General features: G+C 38.3%; 1 protein-coding gene across 1 annotated transcript in view; it reads left to right on the plus strand.

The window, feature by feature from the left end:
- The window catches only part of SLC5A12 (solute carrier family 5 member 12), a 46270-nt gene that overhangs the window by 26371 nt on the left and 3388 nt on the right, over positions 1-16511 (plus strand). Inside the window, exons 10-13 of the mRNA XM_026018622.2 lie at positions 5107-5174; positions 9893-9979; positions 12897-13063; positions 14689-14792. Of these exons, the coding sequence (XP_025874407.2) occupies positions 5107-5174; positions 9893-9979; positions 12897-13063; positions 14689-14792 (426 nt within the window). The remainder of the gene's footprint in view (positions 1-5106; positions 5175-9892; positions 9980-12896; positions 13064-14688; positions 14793-16511) is intronic.

Genomic DNA, 16511 nt, shown 5'->3' on the forward strand with positions numbered 1-16511 from the left:
GAAGATGTTCTCACTGTGGCCATGACTTTGTCTAATAAAGTCAAATCATTTCCTTTTCTTTTTATTATTTATATTTATTATTATTATTAGTAGTAGTAGTAGTAGTAGTAGTAGTAGTAGTAGTAGGGACACAGTGTTATGTTAGCTTCAGGTGTGCCACATGGTGATTAGGCCAAATTCTTTCTCTAAAGAACTTTTTATTACCAAACTCCTGGTGACCTCACTTCCAGGAATAATTCCTCCTTGCTTAATCACAGGGTTGCATATTACGTTTATGCTCACTGTAGCACTTACCATGTTGAATTATCATTTTACAGAGTTTCCTTCTTTTTAAGTACAAATGAATTATATGCTTATTCACTTACTACAAAAAAATGTAGGTATTGGAGAAAACATATGAGCTTTTTAAATAAAATTATACCTGATTTTGTTCTGGTTGGGTTTTTTTTCTAGGATAGGATAGTAAGCATTTTCCTGTGTCACTTATGCATAGGTTTTGAATGTTTGCCTAGTAGTCTACAAAATGGCTTCCTTTAAATTTTTATGCTGTTACTTTTTAGATTTTTTTTGTAATATCGTGATGACACCAAAATACATTAATCTTTGATGGCATCCACAATTTTTTTCCTTAATGAAAGCCTCCAAAAAAACCATCAGATTGAATGATACAAATTCACTGACAGCTCTTGATGTATGTTCTGAAAAATATTTCCAGCATGGCCCAAATTAATATTTATGTTTGGCAATAGTGAGTGATGACGTATTTCTCTGTGCACTCTGTGCACATTAGTATTTTTAAAAATTGGCCAAATTCATGGTCAAAATAACATAACAGTTTTGCTTTAGTTTACATTTTTTTGATTTATAGTGAATTTGAACATCTCTCAGATGATAAATAAGCCATCTTGATTTTTTGAAAAATCTATTTATACTTTCTGTTTGTTGATGAGATATTAGAAATTTTGCCTAAATTTTTTGCGTAAAATCTCTTCATGTATAAAGGAAATGTGACCTTTGTATATTTGAGAGTATCCCCCAGATTTTTAAAATACATTTTTGATGTACAGAAATTATAATTACATGTTTGATCAAATATGTGTGTTATTTCTTTTCCTATTTTATTTATTTTATTTATTTATTCATGAGAGACACAGAGAGAGAGAGGCAGAGACACAGGCAGAGGGAGAAGCAGGCTCCATGGAGGGACCCTGATGCGGGACTCGATCCCATGACTCCAGGATGACGCCCTGAGCCAAAGACAGACGCTCAACAGCTGAGCCACCCAGGCATCCTCTTTTACCATTTTATCCATTTCTTTATGCTTATGAATTTCTTCCCATGCAAAACCCATTTATATATTTCCTTATTTTTTTTCTGGATTGTAAATAATTTTATATTTCACATTTAATATTAACTGTATTCAAATTATTCGATTTGTTTGTGAAATATGATGAGGATTTAACTTGTTCTTTTTTTCTTACATAGCCAATTCTCTAAGCTTCATGAATCCAATACTCTTCACTGTTTGTTAATATTGCAGTGATGATAATATACACTATAAAATTCTTTCATCTGTGAGGGTTTAAGGATACTACAAAGTATTTTCATTAAATTATCTATTGCAGGATGAATACCATCCTTTTGTATACTATAGCTTTATAGTGTTTTATTTAAAATATCTGCTAGAGTAACTCCTGTCACATTTATTTTAGTTTAAAATTAAAATTTTTTTCTATTGTTACTTTACTCTTTTTCCCTGGAAAAACAAACTTTGAGTTACACGTGTTTATTAATGCTTTAGGCTGACTTTAAAATACTTTATTGCATGTCACCTAGCCGCACCTCCATCCCAATGGGAATGCATTAAATCTAAAAATCTTTTGGGGGAAGAATTGACATTATTGTAAGCTTTCTATCTAGAGTTTCCAATAAAACTTGAAAAACTCAATATTTCTCTTGATGTAATTTTTAATTCTCCACAAAGTAAATTTCTTAACAATAATGATTTTAATTCTGCAATTGTGTTTTGTTCCTTACATTTTATTATATAAATTTAATCTTACAGCAAAATTTAAGACTTTTATCATAAATTCTCATTTACATACCCCCTGGATTCTCCGTTACTATTGTCCTTGTCTTGCTTTTTCATGTAACCCTCCAGCTCTTTACCCATCCATTAGTATATCATGTTTGATACATTTAAATGTTAATTGCAGATATCAGCACACTTCCCCATAATTATTTTAACATATACATTATTAACTAGAATTTAATACTTGTTTTAAAATTTTTATGTAAAATCTACCTACAATGAAATAGACAAATGGTAAGCATATATTTGCTGAATTTTGACAAATGCATATACCTGTGAAACCCAAAGATTACTAAAGTGATATAAATCACTTATCTATGATATAAATCATAGTGATGTAAATCACTATCATTACCCTGGAAAGTTCTCTCTTGCTCATTCCAGGTAACCCCTGCCCCTCGGCCCTCCCCTGGCCCACGGGGACAACCACTCTTGATATTTCTCTCATAGATCAGTTTTATCTCTTCTAAATGTCATATACATGGAATCACAGTACACGCTCTTTTTGTGTATGGCTCCTTTCACTCACCATGTTTTTGAGATTTATCCATGTTGTTTTGTATATTGGTAGTTCATCCTTTATTTCCGAATAGTGTGACATTATATGGATATATCACAGTTTTTTCAAACTCCTGATTCTGTTGATGGACCTGGGGTGTTTCAGTTTGAGTTTATAATGAATAAAAGTGCTATGTACACTCTTGTACAAGTCTTTTTGTGAACATATTTTCATTTCTAGTTTATAAATACTTAGAGTAGATGTGCTCGGTCAATTATCATTTTAAATTTCCTTTATAGTCCTTCCTTAGCCCACTTGGACCCATTTTCATCTAAATTTATTGGAGTTACCCCTTATCTTGCCATTTTTCACCTCATTAGCTTTCTCTTGACTTGAACTTGTTTGTTTTTTGCATCCTATTAAAATTGCCAATTTCCAAATACTTGATTTTTCTTTTGCTTCCTAGGGTAAATTATTTCTAGAAAGCCTACCTTGTATTTGAACTTTTAGGTTAATATATTCACTCCTTTGTTTGGCAATATTCTGCTATGGATCTCATATTTCTTTTTTTGTTTTATTTATGCTTGGACAAGGAGAGACCAATGCTGACCACATATTTGTTAACTGGTGGTGAATTGCCTTGCTTCTAGTCACCATCTCGCACAATGGACTAGAGCTAATAGTGGATGGGCCTTACTCTCAGTACAGTTTCCAATTTCTAGAAGATAATCATAAACATGCTGGATGATAGTAGAAATTTCTTCTATGCCCATGATTTATTGTCTGATCCTCCGAGTTGATGTAGCACTTGAAAAATCCATAGTAAAAAAAAAAAAAAAAAAAAAGAAAAATCCATAGTATTTGCTGTAACTGTGGGACTCTTTCCCTCCCACATTGACTGCTTTGTTTCTGGTGCTACACATTCCAGGCCTCTAAGGAACCTCCATTAACTTCCTCTAAATTTCCTGCCTTCATGGTTGTTATTGATTATAATATGGCAGGAGTATAATATTTGGGGGGAGGGGAGGAATGAATCAATTCTCTGGTCAGCACAAAAAGTAGAACCCTTGGAGAGAGGGATGACTGCCTACGATTTCATCTGAACAGATGATTGTTGGCCCAGAAGAAGGGAAATCAGTAGTGGACAGAAAACATGTCTTTTGTTATTTTCTTCAGATAGGCAGAGTTCTCCTTATTCATGAAGCAGTTCAGAATCAGGGCAAACATTGTTTTCTGCACTCCAGTTTATCATCTTTAAAGATAATGAGAATAATATCACAATTCCAAAATGTTTTTATTGATGAAACTTGGCTTTTAGTGTTGTTGTGAGCTTCTTTATTTTTCTGTCTTATTGAGAAGTTAGAAAATATTACATTGAATGTTACTAGCATGAGTTCATTTTAAGAGTGAGTTCCTGATAATAAGTATCATGAATATCGTGTACTGAACCTGAAATATAATAATAATAATAATAATAATAATAATAATAGTAAAATAATGATAAACTCAAAGTATTTTCTATGGCACTGTTACATCATTTATATGTAATCTCTTCCTAGAATGTAAGATCTTTGGAACAGGAATCAGGTTCTGACTTTGTAGCACTGACACAGATAAAGTACCTGACATATGGTCACTACTCAGTACTATAACAGGACATGTTGGCAACTGAGCGGGATATTTAGCTGAGAGATAATTTCAAACAATGAACAAAATCATTTTTTCTCCATTTCTGTCACTGTTGTCTCTGTCTATATCTCTAATTCTTTGTCTCTGTCTCCCTCTCTCATTTAATTGAAAGGTTATAAGGGAATTGAACCCAATTTTAAGATGATTTTTTAAACAAAGATGTATAAAAACAATATATTTTTTTAAAGGTGGTTTAAAAGATGACTAACACACATACGCTTCTTCACTGAGTGAGTTCCCTTGGTACTAGAGGCCCTGTATTAGATGCTTCAGAGCTTGGTACTCTGATGGCCCTTGGGGCGCTCCCGCATAAATATGAAAACAAAGAAATCATTGCACAGTATACTGAGGGCCCGGAGGATGGTATGAATAAAACACTAAAGGAAAAAATGAGAAAAACTTTCCAGAGTTGCAATTCCTCTGAGATAAAATGTATAGATACTTAAACATTTTAAAGTTGAAGAACTATCTGAATCCCAGAAAGGTACTCTAGAAACTTCTTCAGCTAGAGAGAATTGCTGCCAGTAATCCCACTAATTTGGTCTGGATTAGTCTAGACCAGTGCCTTTTCCACACTTTCATGTTGTGTCTACATGATGGTTCACTTCCTGAGTCCGGGAGAGCAAATCTCTGGTGGCTGGATTCCAGCTCTTTTTGCCCGACTAGGACCAAAGCCTCCCATATCTCCGTCTTGGGGCCTGTGATGGCTGGGTGGCCAGGACGGTTCTTACTGAGATCCCTTCCAAAGGGGCTCAGACACTGCTCCTGCCCAGGAGCTCGAGAAATCCCTCAAAGCCAGCTTGATGATGGCTTTTCTTTCTTTCAGGTCTCTTGTTTGGCGTGATGTGTACCTCCATGGCCGTGGCTGCATCCCTCATGGGGGGCGTCGTGCAGGTAATGAAAGAGAAAAAAGACACCTTTGATTTCAGAGCAACTCTAAACCCGCTTTCTTTGCCAATGCTTTGCCTATTCCTCCGAGCACCGTACCCTGGACTCTGATCCTAGGTCAGAATTAAACATTACATGTAAAATTTCAACCGAAATTGCCTTCAGAAGGGGAAACTAGTAAAAACCAGTAATGGAAGTCAGTGACTTGGTACACCGTAATAAAATTAGAAGCCCGTTTGAAATCCAGATCTGAGAATATATGATCCGGAAATAAAAGTAGAAGTGATAATTAGAATAGCAGAAAAAGAATAACAATTGCTATTAATGGAACAGTTACTATGTTCGAGGTGCAGCCCCAGATGGATTACCTCATTTAATCTTCATCACTCCCCTCAGGGTAGTTGTGATTCATGTACTCACTTTACAGACGAAGAAACTAAGAAGTAGAGAGTGAGGGGACTGTCCCAGGCTCACACGGTTAAGGAGTGGGGGAGCTGGCGTATGAGCCACCGCTACCTCTTACCCAGGCTGAACGGCCTCCCATATGTCCAACTCCCATTTCCATAAAAAGATGACTCTAGAAGGAGCCTCAGGGATGATCTGTTTGAGCATCTTCATTTTGTAGATGATTATAGAAAAGAGTGAAAATATCCTGCTCAGGTTCTCACAGCTACTCAGTGGCTGAGAAGTTTACAGCCCACGTCTCTCCGGGGGCCACCTCTCCTCCCTTGCAAATCGCCCACCTGTCAAGGCAACAGCAGATAAGCCCATCTTCAGATTGTACCTCAGCCTTTCACCACCCCCCTTGTATCTTTGTATAATTTTAACATCTTTTATATTATCTTGGCATGGCAGGGGGTTTCCATAAATGTTGCTTCAACAAAGAATTGAATAAGGGCATGTGAAGAGTAGTCACGGACTTTTAGAGAGTGTCTTTGAGTTTGCAGATCTGTGCATCTTACTTGAACCTTCCAGCAATGACTTACGCAGATTCCCTTCTTTCCATCTTGAACTTCAGGGAGTACATCAGGGAGACTGAGTGATAGTCTGAGAATTCAGTTTTCTGCCTAAGAAGTTGTGGGACTGGAGAGCCGGAGACCACTCCAGTTAAGCTGGAGGAACTTTCCCTTTTATCACAGATGCTCGATAATCTTGTCCCAGTTTTTTGAGCACTTTGATATTTGCCCATCCACACAGCAGAACCCTATGTTCCACATTTCACATGGTTTAGGAGATGCTGGTTGGCAGGAAGTGAAAATTCTGAGTTCTTTTTTCCTAGGAGAGATACTGTCTAGGGAGTGGCCCTCTCATTTCTTTGAATACATCTGATTTAACAGGTACAGAAAGCCAATTATAGTTCCCCTATTTAATTTTCCAAATGGCTTTGCTATAGTGAGTGTAATGGGACAACATTCATGTTCAGGCTTTGCACATGGGAAGGCCGAAGCCTAAGTCCCATGGATGTGAGGGTTAGAGCCAGGTTTAATTCCATGTTCACAAGACCATCCCATACTCATGGTGTATGTGTGTGGGTGGTGCTAGGGGCGGGCAGCTTGAGTCTCCTTAAAGCAAAATCCTTTTACTGTTCTGGCTTAGGACTTTATAAAGTGTGTTCTGGAGACTTTCATCCCATGAAATACTCTAAGAAAGCAACTTTCCTATGTCGGAGACATTTGGGAAATGCTGCACACTGCATTCTCTCTCAGATATCCACAGCCACGTTAGCCTATTGAAAGCCTTGGGAAGTCCTAAAATAAACCAGTTTCACTTTATATCTTATTTTTATTTTTTTAAGTTGTACTTATTTAAGTGATCTCTACACCCAATGTGGGGCTCAAACTCATGACCCTGAGCTCAAGAGTGCCACCCTCTTCCAGCTGAGCCAGCCAGACATCCCCTGTTTTACTTTAAATATGTGACCATAGACCCTACGTGGGGAAGGGTGGTGGTGGTGGTGGTGGTGGTGGTGGTGATGGTAGCAGAAATAGGAAAGGGGGCAGCTCACAGCAGCGAAGATCACCCGTTAACTAGTGACTTGCAGAGCTCCCTTTGGGAAGACCATTCTATCCACTGTGCTTCTATCTTAACGACTACCGCCTAGTTCTACCAAGGGCTATAATGACTTCCAAACCCGTTCTTATCTTAATTTAAGAAAGTGCTTTCTGGGTGGCCAAGCAGTCCAATAATCTAATGATATGCCTCAGGAACTAATGGGCTAGGCAATAGCAATGAGAAGAAGATAAATCATAATAGTGGATAACACCTGGAATTAATAGAATACTGTACATTAACTAATTGGAATTAAAATTAAAACTTAAGGAAAAGGAAAAAGGAGTGATAGTAGATAACATTTGGCGGGGGGACTTACTACGTGCTCTGCAGTGTTTAGTCGCTCGCTATTCTGACCTTTCTCAGACTCCGCATTGAATACTTACAAGAAACCCCAGGAAGCAGGCATTAGGATCCCTACTTGATACTGTGAGAAAGCTATGGCGCAGCAAGGCAACCCCCCCAAAACATACATCCCCTGCCATCGCCCCCTGTTTGTAGGAGCAACTTCTGTGAGATTTGCCCACTGAGGAGAAAGCTGCTGGATGAGCTTTAAGTCTTCCCCCAACTGAACCTGCTTAAGAACAACAAAAAGAGGGGATGCCTGTGTGGCTCAGCGGTCTAGTGCCTGCCTTTGGCCCAGGGCGTGATCCTGGAGTCCCAGGATCAAGTCCCATATCAGTCTCCCTGCATGGAGCCTGTTTCTCCCTCTGCCTGTGTCTCTGCCTCTCTCTCTCTCTATCTGTCTCTCATGAACAAATAAATAAAATCTTAAAAAAAATTTAAAAAAAGAACAAAAATAAATATGAAAATTAAGATTAGTCTAGTTGTGTAAATTACAGAAATATGTATTTTCAAAAGCCAGAAATGCTTGGATTCTTTTTCTATCATGTAAAGACCCTTCCCCCCCGCCCCAGAAGCATACTGGCTAATTATTTTATAAGGGATTGTTAATGTTTTTTCCTCCACTGGGGGACATAAACACTGTTCCCAAACTTACTGATTCTCCTGTATCCTAGCTAGTAAGTAAATTAGCTTCCAAATTCAGCAACCATGGCAACTATGAATTCATGCTATCAATCAACAGAGGAAATGTCAGGAATATTAAAGTAAGTATTGACTTTGAGGAAGAGTATCGATTTTAATCTTATCTGCTTCCATCTTGTCAAAGATCCATCTGTGGCATTGACTTCATAAAAAATTAACCTGGAGAAACAAACATAACCATGAATTGCAGCTCGTGTTTCTAGAGAAAAGAACTTACGTTACAGCTAGAGGGGACTTGGCAGCCTCTTGGTCTTATCTATTTTTTATAAAGCGGACTCTCTGAAGTAGAATGTATCTGAATTAATAGCAGAAGGTTCAACGAATCCTGCTTCTAAGCAGCAGGGCCAAATGAGAATCCACATATTTGATTAGTGATGGAATCTTTCAAGAACTTTCTCCCCTTAAACAAAAGGAGGCCATTATGAGAGTCTGTGCTCTTGGCTTTTTTTTTTTTTTTCTCCCTGTAGCCTACTTTTAGGAGAGAAAATGTGGGCTTTACAGCCAAACAGTCCTAGCTTAAACCTCTTAAATCTTACCTCTTCCATTTTCTAAATGGAATTATGCCCTTAATAGGTTTCCCATCAGTGCAGTTTTCTCATCTATAAAACTCAGTTAGTGATGGTCTACTAAACTGGGTAATTGTGAGGATGGAACGAGGTCACTTATCTAGAGGGCCTGGTAGTTCATCCTAACCAGCTGGCATGCAGGTGGTGCCTGACAAACCCAAGATATATATAGGATCTTTAGAGCATCCTATTCTTAGATAGTGATCTAAGAGCCCTACAGTTGCTTTGATAGAGCAAGATAGGGGCTTCCCTGCAGGATAGCTGTGTGCGTGTGTGCATGCATACACACGTGCCCATATGCTGGCACTCACACACACACCTGTTCACCAGCAAGCATATCAGCACATTTGTGTATGTCCAAGACTCTTGGATCGCCATGGCACAAGGCTACCGAGCAATTGCAAATTAGTTTAAAGAAAGTTCCTTACCAATTCAGTGGTGTAATTTAGAGGCTAAGAGACGTGGAAATGCACTTGTCAAACTGCTTCAATTTCCAAAGAAAACAGAGCCGTAAAAATGGGATATGAGATATGAAGTGTCCAGTGGGCTCCCCCATCATGTCCCAACTTAGTGCTTCAGCATCCTTGATGTGTTCTGGCTGGGATGGTGGGAGTGGGGTTATCTACTATTATCAAAATGATAGAATTGTTCAAACTAAACTAGAAAAGACGAGCAGTCATGTAAGATATGAAATATAAGTTATGGGTATATTTATGTGATGCATTATAAAAAGAAAGTTTGTTTTTGACAAGATATAAAATGTAAACAAATCAATGAATTTCACCTGAAGGAGAAACTACCTCTACAAAATCCAAATTTCCTGTGTGTATGTGTACACACCCCCCCACACACATAAATGTATTTTGTATGTATTTTTGTTATTTTACATAGTGCTTATCTCCCCAGAAGGGAATAATGACCTCTATAAGGCACATGATTAATGAGTGTGACCGTCAGGACGAGGACTGAATTTTATCCCGAGTCTGAGAGAGAGAGAGTGATCCCAGGTGACCATGGATTCAGGGGAGTGGGCGCGTTTATCTGATCTATCTCGTTCCACAGGCTGCTCTCAGCATCCACGGCATGTGTGGGGGACCAATGCTGGGCTTATTCTCTCTGGGAATCTTGTTCCCATTTGTGAACTGGAAGGTAAGGATCCTGCATGTCGCTCCATGATTCCTAGCTAAAACTGAAGCCCAACTTGTTGAGATGAGCACTGGGTGTCATATGTAGGTGATGGGTCACTAAATTTGAGTCCTGAGACCAACACTACACTATATGCTAACGAGCTTGAATTTAAATGAAATAAAGTAAAATGAAATGAAATGAAATGAAATAAAATAAAATAAAATAAAATAAAATAAAATAAATAAAATAAAAGCTCTTGGTCCAATTGTTGGAAAAATAAAAATAAAAAAATAAAATTGAAGCCCAGCCATTTCCTATCTCTCCCTTTCTCCTTGGAAAGGCCATCTCTCTGGACTAGGAAAAAAAAATGGGGGCTTTTTTCCACAGCAGGACTAAGGAGAACCCAAGGTCTCCTATCTCTGACTTCAGTGAAGCCTTTTTAGAAGCCTAAAATAGGGAAAGTAAGAGGTGGACATGAAGTACCAGATGTCATGGCAGCAAAATTGACTCTTTAAAGTTGTCTCTTAATTCAAGGCCCACAAAATGAAAATTTAAAATATATATTGAATTGTAAAAAATAATCTTGAAAACTTAAAAAACTATGTAAATTTCATTTTTTCTATATTTTACCTAAAATTATAACAAATTTAATTAACTATTAATTAGGAAGAGAAGATTAAACAAAACCAGTATATTCTGATGGCTGGCTCTCCTTGGTTTTGATGGCTTACAAGCTAATAGTATATCTTTAAATGTTGGTTGGATGACCTTATAGTAAATGTAAACCAAAATGAATATTTATTTGGAAAAATAATATACACTTTAAATTAGTTTGAAAATCTTTATTTTCTCAATCTAGTAAAATTGTAATTTTTTTTTTACTTATGGTCATCCATACATTTACATGCATATACTTTTAGAAAGTCATTAGACTACAAAAAAAAAAAAAGCCTTTAGACCAGAAAAAACCTGACTCTGCATATTTTTGAATATACTTCAGGGTGCTCGATGAAGCTTTAGTCACATGATATATCTAAGTAGTTTATGCAGCTATCTGACCCTTGCTGACCTCTAATCTAGATAAATCTTAGGGAGCTAGGCAAAGAGCACGGATAGGTAGGGAGCATTTGGTAATTTGTAGTTCTTTTCTTACAGTCTTAATTAACCTTTCTGATATTGAGGTTGACAAGGATAACTATATTTTGGGAAGATGACATGAGGGAAGGCAGTTCCTTAGCCCCCCAAAAGTAACAATGATATATAACATCTTTGTCATTCTACACATTAGCCTGTTATCTATGTTAGTGAATTGTGGTCCTTCCATTTAGTCCAGAAAACCATTTTGTTCTAGGTAGAGGAAAGTAAATGTTACAGATTTGGGTCACCCCCTCCCTTGTCATTGGCCATGGCTGATCCTACTAACCAATCATGGCTCTCTTTCCACAGAATGTGGATGCAACCCCAGATTCTTTCTCAGCATCACTTTCTAGACAGCTACTATCCATCTCTGAGGGTGGAACCTCCTGCTGAAATCTATTCACCCTTTACTGGTAGGCCAGGGGTCAGGAAACTATACTCCTCAAGCCAAATCTAGCCAGCATCCAGTCTTTGGTATAGCCTATGGCCTATAATGGTTTTGACATGTTTAAATGATTGGAAAAAATGAAAAGAATGATATTTCATGACCCACGAATATATGAAATTCACATTTCAGTGCCCAAAAATAGTTTTACTGGTCCTAATCACTGTCCTTTGTTTATGTAGTGAGTATAGTTGTCCCTGTGCTGTAGGCCAGAGCTAAGTAGTTGTGACAGACACTGGGTGGCCCACAAAGCCTAAAATATTGACTAGCTTGCCATTTGTAATAGAAGTGTGTGGACCCCTGGTCTAGACCAAGGCATGAGTGTTCGAATCACATATATTGCTTTAGTTTCCCCAAACAGTAATGAACAAAACATTCTGGTTCCTTTATCAAAAAGTCTTTTCCTGAATCAATAGAGAAACTACCAAGTTATTTTCTTGCACAGAGAAAGCTCAGCCGTCCAGTGGAGTCTGGGGGCATCCAGATTTTATTTCCCAGTCCCGGTCACTGCTAGACCACGCTGTCTCCTTTATAGGGAAAAAGCCTCACTCACTCACTGGCTTTTCACTGTTTATCAAGGGAAACAACCCTTAAATGGCAAGACTAGTAAATATGCTTGCTAGTGTTTAGACTCAAACAAAAAGCTCCACGCTTGTGAGTCAGGGACCTGCCAGGACCGCTTGGGAAGAAATACAGGAGAAACAATTTCTCTCTGACAGCTGTCAATGAAAAATGACCGCATTGTCTCCATTTTCTCAGGTTCTCCCAAGCTTCTGAAATTCTTCTGCTGGGAATGGGGGTCTCAACAGGTGTTTTCTCCCCCAGTTTTGAGACATAATCGACATATGGCATGGTACAAGTTTAAGAAATATGGAATAATGAGTTGACTTGCATATATTGTGGAATAATTACCATATTTAGTTCACCATCATCTCATACATGTCATTCCTTGTGGTGAGAACTTTGAGGATGTACTCTCTTAACTCTCGTGTATACCGTACGGTGGTGTTAACTCGTCATCACGTTGTACATCTCTCAACAGATTAAATGGTAAGAAGAAGCTAAAAAGGAGAGGAAAAACCTCCTGCTAGAATTCTAAAAATGGTGACCATTATAACATTCGCCACTACTTCCATTTAAGGAACAAGTTACTCCTAAATAAAACTGCATGGTGGGAGTTGCCAAAAAAAAAAAAAAAAAAAAAAAAAAAAAGCAATTTGGGTGTTGTTTCTAGCACATGTGGCCAAGACTTGAGGTGGACAGTAGGAATCTCTGAGGCATGGACCCCCCCATCTCCTCTTTTCTTTCAACAGCTTTGTCAAATCTCTCCTTAACTTTTTATTTCCCTTCATCAAGGGTGCACTAGGTGGCCTTCTGACTGGAATCACCTTGTCATTTTGGGTGGCCATTGGGGCCTTCATCTACCCTGCACCAGACTCCAAGACATGGCCCTTGCCTTTATCCACAGACCATTGTGTCCCATCAAATGTGACAGAAACAGTGCCCACAGCGCTACCTAGCAGGTATGTGGACCTTGACCTTGGTGTTCGGTCCCAAGGGGTAGGTGACCCGGTTAGAGGAAGATTCATTCTCCAGGGCTGAGTCTGATGAGCCAGATCTTGCTTTCCAGTAAGAATCCTTGGGGCAGTGCCCAGCATTGAAGAGCACCAGATGGGGCTGTTGAAGGTTCTGCAGAAACCCATTACCCTGCATCCCGGGGTTCACAAGAGGGAACTCAGCAAAAGTGTTAATTGGAAATATGAGTGCAAAGCAGGGGAAGTAGTTGGGGGGGGGGGTTGAAAATCAGTGGATGGAGAGGAAGATCAGAGATGGCGCCCCTGAAGGAGTAAAGCATCTGAGTAGAATAGGCTTGGGAGCAATGCAGAGAATGGTTGTGGACACACTGAGCTAGCAGCACTGCCTTGAACTTGCAGCTTCTGGATCAAACTAAACTGAATTTAACAAAAGATTCTCCTTCTATTTCTGGCTGGAATAAGTAACTTAAGATACTAAAATATAGGAGATAATATAGTGTAGGGAGAAGACCATGGCCTTTGAAATCAGAAATGCAGGTTTGGGTGTGGGTGGTACCATTTATCCACCCTATGTCTGCACAACTTGGTTACTTGTCACTTCTCAAATTCCCAAGAGTCTTTGAAAGAAAAATGAGGGTATTAATGTTTACTTTGCTGGTGTTTTGAGAGGATTAAATGAGATAAGACATATAGCCGGTAGCACTGTCCCTGACTTTAATTAATGCACATTCTCACACTCTCATTGTTTTTAGAAATAAACCTAAGAAATGTGGGAGAGCTCCTTAACTCTACGTATGGAGTGGGAAAATTATTATGGGTGGCACTGGGGGATGAAGTGGGTGGGGCCGGATCCTAGAACTGTCCTGGCTACATAGTCTATGAGCGCTCTGTTATCTTGCTTCCATTTGCCTCTGAGTTTCATTTAGTTTAGAACCATTCTTTTCCATAAATCTTACAGGCAAATAATACCACCCTAGTAGAGTTCCCAGGTCCACCATGTCTCTTCCCTCCTGCCTGTGCTTATTCTAGCCTCTTTTCTTAGAGGGCCAAATCCTGGCCCCAACTATCTTCCTTGCTTGATTAGCTGCTAACTAGTCTTTAAAAATAAACTCAGATATTATCTCACACATGAGCCTGGGTTTGATGCTCTTTTCAAAGGTTCCCACAATCCTTTGCTCCTATTCCACCAAGGTGCTACCACTCTACTTTATGATGATCCCTTAGCTCCTATACGTAGACTTCGTGGCTTTCTCATCCTTTATGTCCAATATCTGTCACAATTCTTTGCACTAAACCTGGGCTTAACAAATATCTTCAGAATAAACAATACAAAAGAAATGGGAGGCGCTGTCCTCATTGTATTTATTCTCATTTAGTATATACATTGTCAACACTTGTAATGCAAGGATGGATTGGATTGAGTGCAATACAAAACACAACTAGTCTATAATTAATTCTTAAACAAAAAAAAAAAGCCAAATGAAAAAAATTAAAGTGTTGGAATTTTGAGAAATGCCAGGCCCTACCATGAACCCTCAGCCGTCTTCTACGTCACTATGGATCCTAGCATCAGAACTCATGGAACTGTTGACATGCGCTGTTGTCATCCACAGACCTGCAATCGCTGACACCTGGTATTCGCTCTCCTACCTTTACTACAGTGCAGTGGGCTGCCTAGGATGTATTGCTGCTGGAATAATCATCAGCTTCATAACAGGTTGGTTATCTGGATTCCTCTCCTTGGGGCCAAGGAGACATGGGCTAGCCTCACGCATCGGTGGACAAGGTGGATGTCTTACTGGTGTGATTTTGGATCCACTGCAAGAAGCCCTTCTTCCCAGACAGGTGCCTACTCTCTCCAAGTTGATAATGCAAAGCCATCCTCTTGATTATCATGTATCTTATTATAATATACATTTAAAAATATCCCCCATATATTATGGGGAAAAGAAGTGATATTTCAATACATGGCCCCCAGAAGCCAGAGTATGAAAAATCCTTTGTAATTAATAATTAGTAGGAAAGGTTAAATATTAAGAGTGGCAATTTCTCCTTCTTCTCAGTAAGAAACTAGGGTTTTTCTCATAACCATTTCTTATCTCATGGGTGAACTTTAGCTAACATACTATATGGGGAGTCTTTTAAAAATTCTCTCAAAGTTGCTATATAACTGGTGACATTTCAAGTGTAAACTCCTTTTTCTCCTATGGAGAAACCCACTCATCCTTTCTCATGAAATATGACCTGTCATAGTCTTGTACTTTCTGTTGACAGACCCAGTTTCAGCCAGGAGGGGATGATACTCTTTGATGCCTAATCCCTAAAGTCTTGCTCATTGAACAGATTATACATGCTCTTGAGGAGGACAAGTACAGAGCTCCAAACTTGAATTCCATTTTCATCTTTAACCTTCCTACCCCATGAGAACTGCAGCCCTAAATTCTGATTTTTTTTATTGTTTACTATCTCCCAACAGCTTTCTTCCCCCCAAGAACAGAACCGACTCTAAATCCACATGAAGTAAAGTTCTCCTTAGCAAGGCTCAGCTCTTGTCCTTAGAGACAAAGTAGCTATCTTACTTGTCCAAGTGTTTGGTATTTTTGTGGCCTATTAGGAGACAAAAGTCTTCTCTGATGAAACTTTGGGAATGGTTGTTTGGGTCAGTATTAAGTTCTTCTTATTCAGAGTTGCCCTTGGATAGAAGTTTGAGGTTGTATGATTCCTTCCTCCACCACTCACACATACATGCACGCTAAGGAAAATGCAGTGTTATAGGCTTTAAGATCACAAATGTTTAATTTCTTGTTTCATCATTTACTAGACCATAAAAGAGTTTATTTCCTCATTTATGAGATGAGAATAACTATATATATGTATATATATTTTAAAGATTTATTTATTTATTTATTTATTTATTTATTTATTTATTTGAGGAGAAAGAGAGAGAGGGAACAAGCAGGGGGAGGGGCAGAAGAAAAGGGAGAAGCAGATTCTGTGCTGAGCATGGAGACCACTGTGGGGTTTGATCCCAGGATCCTGAGATCATGACCTGAGCTCAGTTTAACTGACTGAGCCACCAAGGAACCCCAAGAGTATCTACTTCATGAAAATTAGATGTGCCTAATACACAGAAGGCGCTTACTAATAAATAAATATTCTTATTAAGAGTAGTATAATTCTATTTGGCTGAATGTCTTTTGACAGAGTGACATAATGCAGGGAGTATATCATTGAAACTTCAATTTGGAGATTTAGGAATCTCTCTCTCTCTCTCTCTCTCTCTCTCTCTCTCTCTATATATATATATATATATATATATATATATGTATATATAAGAAAAAAATTCTTTCTAGAGATAAAATATATATATTTTATCTCTAGAAAGAAATTTTTTAAAAAGATTTTATTTATTTATTCATGAGAGACACAGAGAGAG

This window comes from Vulpes vulpes, chromosome 11 (genome assembly GCF_048418805.1).
Source record: "Vulpes vulpes isolate BD-2025 chromosome 11, VulVul3, whole genome shotgun sequence".
Taxonomy (NCBI): Eukaryota; Metazoa; Chordata; class Mammalia; order Carnivora; family Canidae; genus Vulpes; species Vulpes vulpes.